Genomic DNA, 11973 nt, shown 5'->3' with positions numbered 1-11973 from the left:
TGGCTGGGACCAGTTTGAGTCCTGCAAACCACCCCAAGCCCAGACCCTCCCAGGGGCAGGCTCAGCACCAGCTCGCTCGGCACCACCTCAGGGGGAACAGGGCAGAAGGACTGGGGACCGTTCCCCACCTCCCTTAGGTGCTGCCTGACCTGGCACGGCTGCTTTCCTGCCCTCGTGCCCACCCAGCTGCCCATGCCCACCCCAGAGCCCCCAGGTTTTAGGAAAGAGCCATCCAACCCCAGATGCTGGCTCCCCAGGGCTCTGCTCGGCGGTGCTGGATGGCTGCGTGTGCGACGTGCTCTAGGTTACTGGTTTATTGAGCTCTTTCTTACAGGGCACTGCTTGGATCTGGTGGGCTATAATCACTTGGACCTTCTTCTACTGTGGATGGGGCTGGCAGGAGGGGTCAGGACAGGACAAGGGCAGTTTGTGTTTTCTATGTCATCTGCAAGCCACCATGGAAACCCTCTGTAGTTTCAGATGGGACCTTTCTGGCACAACTCCATCTCCAGAGCAGCAACCCCTCTGAGCCTGGCCAGGCAGCCAGGATGGGAGGGTGTTGATGTCCTTGCTGGCCTTTGGGCAGAGGCAAGAAGGCTGCCAATGTAGCCATGGGGACTGGGATTTCAAGCCCCACTTGCCCATGGTGGGGTTTGAAGCCCATGGCGCAGCCCCCTGAGCTGTCTCTTCTGCTTGCTCCATGTCCAGACACAGGCACTAATGGCAAAACGTTTGGTCTTGGGAGGAGGCGGTGGAACGATCTCTACAGCTCCCTGGTGGCACTTAGCAAGGTGTGCCGAGGGCCAGGAGGGGTGGAGGGGACTCCCGGGGCTTGTCAAAGAAGATGGAGGAGGACATCTCCGTTTTGAGCTTGCTGTCGGCGCTACCCTCGCTGGAGGCAGTGTCGGGGCCGCAGCCCTCACAGCAGCAGCAGCAGCAGTCCATGAAGGCCTGGCCCAGGGGTCTGCAGAGGCACAGGAGCAGGATGGGTGTCACTGAGCACTTGAAGAACAGGAAGAACTGGTTGATGAGGTTGAGCAGGTCCAAGGTCTGCTTGGACATGTCAGGGGACATATAGGCCACCACGATGTTGCAGACATTCTCTGGGGTGGTGCAGAGCCCGTAAATGATGGTCAGCCCGATGATGGTGCAGTTCAAGTGACTCTCGCACTGGCCGTGCTTGGTCCCGCGGCACTCGCTCTTCTTCTCAGTGCCGCTGATCCTCCGGGTCACCAGCTGGCAGCTCACGGTGAAGAGGATGGGCAAGCAGAAGTAGCAACCAAAGTACCACCACATCCGGGCGTTTTGGTAGGTAAGCACCAGCGAGTAGATGGACTCGGGCAGGTTGGACGAGGGCTTCATGGTGCAATATTCTGTCACTATGCCGGACACGGGCGACGTGTCCTGCACCAGCTGCCAGAGCAGGATCTCTGGCACCGACAGCGTCATGGAGCCCACCCAGATGACTGCCAGCTTGGCGATGATGGACTGGCACTGCTCGATGGGCCGGGCGCTGGCCTGGGGGCTGGTGGCTGCATGGAACCTGTCGATGCCCAGGGCACAGAGGCTGAAGGTGGTGACTCCCAGTGATGATACCTGGCGAGGGGGGAGGCAGAACAAGTGGCCGTGCTGCAGGGTCATCCCAGGGGGCTTGACTTCACCAGGCTGGTGGCAAACCCCTGGCTACCCAAGACCACAGCCTGAGACCCTCCAAGGCTGTAGGGAGGTCACAACCTGTGGCTGCACCCCAGCTTTAGAGCCACTTTTCTGTGACTCCTGAGACGGCAGTGGATAAAAATGTCCCTTGACCTGTTTGTCCCTACCCAGCTCCCTTCTCTGCAGAAGGGAGAAGCTTTGGTGGATGTCTGTCTGTCTGTCCAGCTGGGGTGGGAATAGCAAAAATGTCCATCAGGCTCTTCCTCTATTCTGAAGAGGGACCATCACACCCACCAACACCTTCCCAGGGTCCCCAAGCCCCCCGCAAGCTGCCCCAGGCTGGCTTGTCCCTGCCCTGCTCTGCAGAGTTGCTGCTTCCCAGACAGGGCAAATGAGTTAAAGACACCGTTGTCACAAATCAGCTTGGGGCAATTTCCGCTGCATTGAATATGGCAGGAAAAACATCCCCTTTGCCAAAGGGAAGAGGCCAAGGGAGGCAGAGGAATCACGATGGCTCTGGGAGGGCTGGCAAGGCACCGAAGGTCACAATCAGCATTCACAGTCCCAGCCCCAGAGCTGCAGCTTTGCTCAGAGCCAAGTCCCACAGCCCTTGGCCAGAAAAATGGCAGAGTCACATGCTGGTGCCCCCCAGCCCTGTGGCCGTTCCTGGCCTCACAAAGCCATCAAATGTCACCCTGTGCTGAAGGACCTTCCCAGCACTCAGGAAACCACCTAGGGCTCTGCAGGATGGCTGAATAGCAGCCCGAAACAGGCCTGGCACTGCCCCCCCTGCCCCTACCCCCACCTTTTCCAGTGGTCCTGGGTTGGCCCCTTCAGCAGCTCATGGCCAACACTGATGCCAAGCACCAGCATCACCATTTGGTTATGCACAGCAGCATCCCCCTGGCCACAACATCGGGGCACCATCCTGCACCCAGCCCCACCACCCAACACCCTGCTCATGTCCCAGCTCCTCAGCCCAATGCCCAGAGCCACCCCGAGCATTCAGAACCCTTGCTCTGCCCCACAGTCAACACCAAGCACACTTGCCCGGCTCCCTGGCTGGCAGCTGCAGCCATCCCAGTGCTGCTGTGTTGCTGCCTTTCCTCTCCCCCTACACCCTCCCACAGGCTCTTTTGTTTCTCCCGGTCCCCTCAGTCCTGGCGTGTAACTCGGACATGGCAGAGCATCCTCCCCAGTGCCCTGGCAGGGATGCAGCTGGTGCCACTGGTCACCCCAGGCACATCCCTGCATACCGCCTGTCACCAGGAGCCCGTGTAGCCAGCTCTGCTCCAGAAACCTGGCTTTGTGCCCCCCCGCAGGGCATCTGAGTCGCTACAAAGTGGAGGACAGAAGGTTTGCTCCTTACAGAGTTCATGCAGCAGCCTGAAATGCTTGCACAGTCCCATCCTGAAAGGCTGGACATGAACTGCTGGACTGCAGACTGATTTCCTCTCTCATGGCTGACCCTGGGCTGGGGATTTAGCTCTGGCCTGGCCACGCTCTCCTACCCAGGCAGGTGCTGGGTCCCAGGTGAACAGAGAAGCTCTGAAGCCGGTTTCTGCCCTTGCTCTGGGGGACAGAGGCAGGAGGGCAGGGTAGGACTGGTATCTGGGGTGACAGAGCAGGAGTAGCCTCCTGGGAGGACCACAACAGGACTGTGACTCCCCAGGGCTGTGCCATGCCCATCCCTCAGCAGCCCCAACATCCCACCATCCTTCCTGCCTCCTTCAGGGACTGAGCTGTCTCAGGGGCACCCTGGTGCTGTTCAGTCCCTGTATCTGGAGGTGCCACCCACAGGGACATGGCCAGGGACCCCATAAGCAACTCAGGTAGTGGAATATTCTTCTCAGAAAGGCGTCTGGTTCGAGGACATCACCCTTCCCATCCTTACCCGGGGTGCTGAGCCTGCCTGCCTGGGCAAATACGGGTCCATATTCCTCCCCTCTCTGAGTCCTCCTTCAATTCAGCTGTGACATCAGGGGCCTGAGGGGGAGGATAGGGACGGGGCACTCACTGCATTTAGTAAGAGGCTGGGGTGGGACATCTCCAGAAATGAAGAGGTTCTTGCTGAGCAGGGGAGACAGTGCAGAGAGGCGAGGGCTGCACCTCTCCACCAAACACCCCGTTGTTGTGCTAGGCTGGAACTTGCAGGTTTAGGGCTGTGGGTGCAGGTCCATCACCCCAGGCCTGCACCCAAACAACCCAGTGGAATTGCTGGGGTCCCCTGCTAGGGGCCTGCACAGCCAAGCTGCCCATGAAAGTCCCAGAGCCCCCGTGCCTCCGCAGACCCTGCACAAGGGCACTGGCACTGGGGAGCAGCAGGACAGACTGGGACCACTGCTGCAGCGGTGGCCTCAGACCTGCTCACCTCACAGCCCTGGCAGTGGGGCTGTGCCAGCCCATTCAGACCCATGTCTACCCCCCTCTAGCCTGTGCTGGAGTCACCCCAACCTGCAGCTGCTGTCAGGTGAAGCAAGAGAGGATAATCCAGCCACACAGGGAGTGATATGCAGCCAGGTCCTCCACCCCAGAGCCCTGGGTCCCACTCTCCAGCAGAAGCTGGACCAGGGAGGGGGATGTTGGGGAGGGGACTGTGATGGGATATGTCAATATCTTGGGATCATTTCTTTGCCTGTAATGACTGAGGCCCCTGCAGCCACGAGCTTTCCCTGTCTGAGTGCCAAGGCCTGCTCTCTCTTCCCTCCAGCTGTTATTTCTCTGATCAGGCTTGAGTCCTGGTGATGGGCACAGACCAGACTGATGATGACTGAAGGCCAGGTCATATCTCAGCCTGGTGACAGCCCTGGGAAGGCAGGGCTGGCCTGGGCATGGGTGCCAAGGGGTGTCAGTGCTCTCACACATCCTGATCAGGTTTGGGAAGAATGAAGGTAGCAGCCCTGGGGCCCTCCAGCACAAGCCATGGCCTCAGCTTGCAGCTGGTATTTCTATGTCTTGTCGGGGGCACTGACCATGGGAGTAGACACTCGGTGGGATGGGCAGATTTTGAACCCTGTCTGGCCTGACCAAGCCTGAGAAGGTGGACCTGACAGTGTATCTGATCTCTTCCAATCTTGTGTTTGCACCTTTCTTCAATAAACTGGGCTTTGGAGCCCCAGAGAACACACACAGGCAGGCTGGGTCTGTTTGTCGTACGTGAGCATGGAGGGGACCAGCGGATCCCAGCTGTCCCTGCAACATGGGACATGCCCCACAGTGAAGGTTTGTTTTCAGTGCAAGAGTAGGACCATGCAAAATCACACCATCTGGGGCATTTTTGCTCATTCTGCCTTCCCATCACCACAGCCCCTGTAGCCTTCTCAGTGGGTCTACAGCTCACCCTGAATGTGGCCAAACCATCACGTGTGAGGCTTGGGGACAATCAAAGATCTCAGGTTACCAAATCTAACTCTCGGTCTCTTCCACCCCATTACTGCCCCACCTGCAGCCCCCTGCCCTGGGGCCATCCTCAGTAGTCCACCACAGCCAGTGCTGGGCCAGCACCATGTGGGGCTGAGCCCACAGGCTGTGGGGTGTCAGGCTGGGACAGGGACAGACAGACAGAGGGACCCCATGGACAGAAGCCCCCATGCTGGCTGGACAAAGGAAGGTTTCATGGCATCTTCCCAGCCCTGACAGTGCTGGTGCTGGCTACAGAGCCTGAGGAACGGCCTGAGGCCAAAGGAAAGGGAACGTCAATATTGAGACCATCCCTCGGCTCCTTGCTGTGCCACGCAATTGGGTTCTCGGGCACACAGCCCTTGTGCCAGGCCACCAGCAGCATGGACTGTCCCCAAAGCAAGAGGGCAGAGGGGACACGAGTCCTTGAGCCCTCCAGGGCCCTGTGCAGCCCCTTACCTCCATAAAGGGCACAATGCGACAGGACACGTCCCCCAGCAGCCTCTTCTTGGTGATCTCGTTGAAGATGACCACGGGCAGGCAGAAGAAGAGGATAAGGAAGTCCCAGAAAGCCAGGCTGGCCAGGATGGAATTCCAGGCACTCTTCATGTAGTAATTGTGCCACACAATGCACATCACAGAGAGGTTTCCGATTATGCCCACTGCAAAGACGATGAGAGACAGAAACATCACAGCGTAGGCACTGTAGGAGTTTTCCGTCACCGGGTACAAGGGGTTCTGGATTTGCAACCGCTTGTCGGACACGGTGGTGAGGTTAGTTCGGGGCTCTGCCCCCTCCCCGTCCGTGGGGACTCCTTGTTGCTGCTCAGATGGGTCCGTGCTGGATGGCAGCAGGGCCTTGGTTGGGTGCAGGCTGGCGGAGTTGAGGGGCCGTGGGAACTCCACCCGCACTCCCGGCACGTACTGCTGCACTGACTTGGAGTCCTCCTCCGTCCCCCGGCGCAGCCTCTCCTTCATCACCTGGACCTCTGGACTGTCCCGGGAAATCGTCGGCAGAGTCCTACTTCCATCTGCACCCTGGCCACGGTGGGTGCTGCCTTCCCCAGGCTGCCCAGCCCTGCCTCGCATCGCCGCAGCCCCCGGTGCCAGCAGCATCAGCAGCAAGAGGACAAGCGGCGGCGGCGGCGAAGGCATCGTCCCCTCCGCACCCTCCGGAGAAAGCGTCTGCTGGGAGACAGGGCAGCCCCGATCACAGGGACGCCGGGGCTGCGGGCAGCGAGGGAGCCGTCCGGAGGAGCAGCCGCTCTGTCCGGCTCCGGCCGCTGCTCTGGGCTCTCCGGAGAGCTCTGGGCAAAATAAAAGCCGCTCTGGGGAGCGGCAGCGCCGGGCCCTCTGCTGGTCACCCCCCCACCCCCCCCACCCCCCCGCGCCCGGGGCGGCTGCCAAGCTCCGCTGAGATGAGACAGCTACCAGGCTGGACAGCCCAGCATCCCCAACATCCCCCGACATCCACCCAGCATCCCCAACATCCCTGACATCCACCCAGCATCCCAAACATCCCTGACATCCACCCAGCATCCCCAACATCCCCCGACATCCACCCAGCATCCCCAACATCCCTGACATCCACCCAGCATCACCAACATCCCCCGACATCCACCCAGCATCCCCAACATCCCTGACATCTGCCCAGCATCCCCAACATCCCCCCCCAACACCCCCCCAGAACGAGCTGGACAAAGGCTGCCCATGGCTTGGCACTGGGGATGGGTTGCTGAGCTCAGGTCTTCCCACTTGAGCTCTCCCAGACCCTGCCTGAGCAGGTGGCACTAAGGTTGCCCAAGGTCTGGCACTGGGCACCGTGTGGCACGTCCCCTGCACACTCAGCTTGGACTCAGGATGCCCTCAAACAGCCAGACCACCTCCTCAGGTGAGGGGTGAGAGGATGGACTGGCGGGCCTCAGGTGATGCTCCTCACTCCATCGGCGTGTCAGATCTGCAGGCCCAGCTCTCCCAAGGTTTGTTGCTGCTTTTCCTACTGATTTCCCCTCTGGGACAGGGGTTTGAACACAACTGAGATCCCTGATCCCCTGTACCTATGACTTCTCCCCATACCCATTATCTCTCCCCCAGACCCATCATCTTTCCCCATTTTCATCACCTCTCCCCATACCCACCACCTCTCCTCCTAATCTCCTATTCCCCTGTGCTCCTATCTCTCCCTGTGCTGCCACCTCTTCCCCATGACTGTGGGACTGGAGGGACCAGGGTCCCCTCTGGGGACATGCCCTGTGGCACATAGGCAGTCCGTGGAGGTGCACGCCAGGCTGGAAGCAGTGGGGCTACCCCAGACCAGAGCAGCTCAAGGAGTTTTTCCCTCCCCTGCATGGGACAGTGGCAGAGCCTGGGACACCTCATCCCACCACCACCAGCAAACACCAGCTTCCCCCTGGCTGGGACCCCCCTGCCATCTCCATCTGGCCCCATGCCCGCTCCTCCCCGAGCCAGAGGGGCCCCTGTGCTGATGTTCTGGGGCACTGAGGGGGACATGGGCCTCTTGCGGTGGGACAGCCAATGCCGCTGGCACCAGCGCAGGAAAACTGAGTCCCAGAACTCAAAGGCTGCCCCTTCCAGGTGAGAACGTGACCACAGCTAGCAGGACACCTGCTGACACGGGTTTCAGTGATGGGATGCTCCTGCTCTGCTCAAAATCACATACTTGGTGCTTGGCCACCGCAGCTGGGCTGGCAGGGACTCCTGTCCCTGCAGGATGAGGCAGGAGGAGCCTCTGCTCCCGAATCATTTGGCTCATCCCTCCTGCACTGGAACCATTCCTCGACTGTGTGTGACAGTGCTGATCAGCAAAGGCCACAGAAGAGGGAGGCACACCTGCAGCCTGGCGCTTTTGCCTGCAGCCCCAGGTCCTGCCAGCAACACTTTGCCCAGGGCTCTGCAGGCAGGAGCTGGCAGCTGTGTCTGGCTGCTCTTCTTCCTCACGCTGCTTCTCCCGCAGCCAGGTGCTGCTCTTTGCCTCTCCATAACGCTGTGATTTTTGAGCATCATTTGGCTATTTCCAACAGGGAAATGAGGATTTCAGCTCTTGCTGGGTTCTACAGGAGCAAACAGTGGCAATGCCTGAGGTCTGTCCTGGGTGTGGAGGGACTGGCACCTCCAAGTGATCACTGGTCTGACACTAGTGAGCCCGTCTGCCAGAGGGAGAATTGCTCAGCCTGAGCTCAGTGACAGTCTGGGGATCATGCAGGACTGCTGTGGGCTGCCAATTGCTCCAGGTGCTCTGGCTGCAAGGACACAAGAGAATCTGTGAAAGATCAGGGGACCAACCCCAGAATTCATGACTGCTCTGGCCTTGGCCCACCATCCCATTCATAAATGATCCAAGTGTTCTCCCTAGCAGAGAACAAACCCCAAAAAGAGCTGAACTGTCTCCAGTTTGCAACAGAGGCACAGTGCTGTTCTGATGGGGGGATGCCAGTAGAGCCACGTCACAGGCAACTTGTCCAGCCAAGCACTACCAGCATTTTAATTGTCTCGTTAACTGAAGGACAGATAACACAAATTTGGTCCTCAGTGACCCTCCAGTGCTGCTCCCAGCTCCCTCTGCAAAGGCCAGGTAGCAGAACTGATGGCATCAGTCCCCACGTGAGGCTCAGAGGAAAACCACGCTGCCTGGTGACAGAGCTCAGTGAGGGATGAACAAAGGCAAGGCAGGGCTTGGCCCAGGAGCACAGAGGAGGAGGATGAGGTCTTTCCTCAGTGTCCACATCAGCCTGCCAGGAGGGATGCGGCAAGGTGCTGGCACACTGCTGCAAGGCAGCCAGGTGTTTTTCTGCGAGGAGAGGGAGCTATTTTTAGATCCATTTCATGGCCATTGCACAACGGCAGGGTGTGTCACGGAGCTGCCTGAAGACAACAGCAGAGTTCACTGGGGCAAGGTGGCATTTCAGTGGCACAGGAGTGACCTCGGGAGGGCTCTGTCACCCAGGGAATCGTCATCCAAGCAGCCTCCAAGATACTCCTCTTCCTTCCCTCTATCCAGGACCTTCCAGACAGTGTGAGTCCCCAAACTGAGGGCCAGACAACAGCTCCAGAGACTATTTGGGAAGCTCACATTTATCTTCTCCAGCCTAAATTCACAGACAGGCTGAGTCTGTTTCTCGGGAGATGAGTGTGTGTCTGGGTTTTGCAGATGTCTCCTTGGAAGTACTTTATCTGAGTCAGAGCTTTCCACTGTGACCCAGGGGAGGTTTCTTCCTAAATCCCCTCTTTCAAGATATTTCATTCAACCCTCCAAGTTTTGGACAAATCTGCACAAAAATCAGATCCTACCCGAGACCTGGATCTCCCCACCCTGTGGCCCAGAGGAACCATCAGCAAAACATCCAAAATCATCTGACAGAAAAGGGGCAAAAGTCAAAAGTGTTTCTGAGCCTGCATTGCACCACGTCAAAGATCTTCCCCATTCTGGGACTTTTTTAAGCTGTTCCATTGGAGCAAGACAGCTTTGTTGCAGCCAAGGGCAATTACAAAACCACCCAGCAACTGCCTCAGCTCCCATCCACCGTGTGCACGTCCCACCATGGCTTGCCAGATGCTGGGGATGGTTCAGCAGGGACACAGTGGGATGTGAGGGAGATGCTGTGTTGGATTCCATTGCTGGACTGTCTTTCCCTGGCCGGAGGGGATAGTGAGGGTACCAGCACCCTCCAGGGTGTGTGAGCAGGCAGTGTCTGTGGCAGCTGGGACCCCCCACATCAGTTGATGAGTTTCTCTGACTCCCTTCTTGCCTCCTCTGGAAGACTCAGTGTCCTTCTACCCAGGCCCCAGCATCACCATCATGAAGGGTGAGCTGTGTCCAGTCCCAGTCTACACAACATTGTTCACTGCCCTTGTGGTTTCTGAGGAGAAGAAGTGCTCTAATTCAAGCACAGGGGCTTGGCTGAGACAGAGGAAGCTTGAAAGTCTGGGCAGCAGTAAGATGCCTGCGAGTGTAATGCCATGTGCTGAGATGGACAGTTGGCATGAGACTGTCTGTGGGTTGGATAAGCATTTTTGCCAGGAGGTGACAGCACCAGTGATGCCGAACTGAGTTTGCAGGCTGGCTGGGAGGGCAGCAGGGTGGCAGGGACAAGCTGCTCTCTTCCCCATGGCGTGCACTGCCCTGGCACCTTGGAAGTGAGGCTCCATCCATGACCTCCGGCAGCCCTGCTCCTCTCCTCATGGCCCCACTCCTGCTGCTGTGCACTTCCAGCTCGTCAGGTCTGTGCTCTGCTGAGCCATTGTGTCACAGAGTGTCCTCACTAAGGGCTCTGGGAGATGCCAGAGCTGTCCATCTCATCCCCTGCTCGCTACGTCCCTCATCAGACCCCAACAGTGAGCTTAGACCCAGCGTAGCTCAGCTCTTCGAGAGCTCTGCAAGTGGGTGAGAGTGTCCTGTAACTACAGCCTGAAGTGTCTGAAGAGTGGGCATGCTCAGACTCAATTTCACATCTGATTTTTCTCCGTTGATGAAAACACAGTATAAATGTCAGAAACCTCTTGAGGCTTCTGTGTGTCTTCTGGCGAGCTTTGATAAGCTCCTCAGGGCTACCCCAAGCTCCCTCTGACAGTGCATAGCAGGAGGGGATCTCTTCTGGCTGCTTTGCAGACATGGCAGGACGAGCTGCTCCAGAACCCACCATCCCCGCCACTGCGGGTGCCCCTCACCCTGCGGCACCTCGCCCTTCCTCTGGTGACGAGGGGGGGCAGACAAGCCCCAAGTGCCCAATGAGAGGAGGAAAACGGCTCCTTTTTGTTTCCACCAAACAGTCTGGGCTGTGTGGGAGCAAAGCAATAACAAGGCTGGTACACGCCTGTTTGCCCTGTGCTTTAGAGTGATCTGCATGGCTCCTTGGAAAGGGGGGAGAGGGCAGGGAGGGGACACGGTAAACACAGACAGCTGGTGCAGGCAAACCCGGCGCTCAGGCAGCTGCGGCTCTGAAGGCAGGTCTGCGGGAGGGGGGCACTGCGAGGAGCTCCCCACCACTGCTATGACCCCTTGTCCTGAATGAAGATGCTCCCGTGTGATTTTCACGCCCTCCAGAAGCCTGCTGAGACCAGCCCAGCATCTGCGCTCACTCCGGCTTCTGGGTCTCAAAATTAACTCCTGGTGTGCTGGGCTAAGCCTGTCTCAGGGCTTTATGGGGCAGTTTGGAGTTCCCATCAGTATCTCGATGGCACCGACCCTGCAAGCTGCTGTCTCTGGCAGGGGTGGTATGCAATGGTTCAGTGCAGAATTTGGGGGATTTCGGGGTGAAGCAGCCTGTGATGTGTGACCCGCTGTTCCCAGCACACCATGGTGCCAGCCAGCTGCACGCGGGAGCCATGAGAGGCTTTGAAACCTGCAGCTCCCCCTCCCCTGATCCTGCACCTCCTTCCTGGTGCTCATGAAAAGCCTCTCCAGTCTGACTGCAGCCCCCCTGCGCTGAGTTCGCTGCAGCCAGCACTACCGGAGCAAACCTGCACCTCATGGCCTTCCCGGCCCCCGGCAGGACTCTGGCTCTGCTCCCTGTGGGCAAGTTTCCCAGCAGTCACTGGTTTAAAGCATGACATGAGCACTCAATTCCATTTTGCAGCAAGGAAACGAAAATGACAGTGGGATTTTCTTTGAGCCACAGCAGGAAGCGAGTTCCTGGGGCTTCCACGCAGGGGCCACCGCGGGGATGTCCAGGCTCTCCGTGGGTCGGGGCCACGGTGCTGGATGCAGCCTTGGCTGTGCGGGGAAGTGTTATCAGCCCATGTGAGCAGGAGCTGCTTTTCTGTTTGCAACACGGCGGTCGTGTTGAGTTCAGGGGAGGAGCGGAGAACCCAAGGCAAGTTCAGCTTAGGGCAAAGGCAGTATTCTCCCGTGCAATAAAATGGGTCTGGAAGCTGTGAGAGGCCGTTCAGAGAGGCCCTGAG

The 11973-nt window shown here is 58.5% G+C and overlaps 1 protein-coding gene across 1 annotated transcript; it reads right to left on the bottom strand.

The window, feature by feature from the left end:
• Positions 1 to 299: 299 nt before the first annotated feature.
• Positions 300 to 6243, bottom strand: GPR37L1 (G protein-coupled receptor 37 like 1). Its single transcript, XM_074925263.1, has 2 exons — positions 5515 to 6243; positions 300 to 1596 (listed from the first exon to the last, which is right to left on the bottom strand). The coding sequence occupies exons 1-2, from the start codon at positions 6208 to 6210 to the stop codon at positions 784 to 786; spliced, it is 1509 nt and encodes a 502-aa protein (XP_074781364.1). The 5' UTR covers positions 6211 to 6243; the 3' UTR covers positions 300 to 783.
• Between the last annotated feature and the right edge of the window lie 5730 nt (positions 6244 to 11973).

This window comes from Athene noctua, chromosome 23, assembly GCF_965140245.1.
Source record: "Athene noctua chromosome 23, bAthNoc1.hap1.1, whole genome shotgun sequence".
In the NCBI taxonomy this organism is placed as follows: Eukaryota; Metazoa; Chordata; class Aves; order Strigiformes; family Strigidae; genus Athene; species Athene noctua.
The sequence above is the reverse complement of the archived record's forward strand: the minus strand, read 5'-3'. Positions and strand labels throughout refer to the sequence as shown.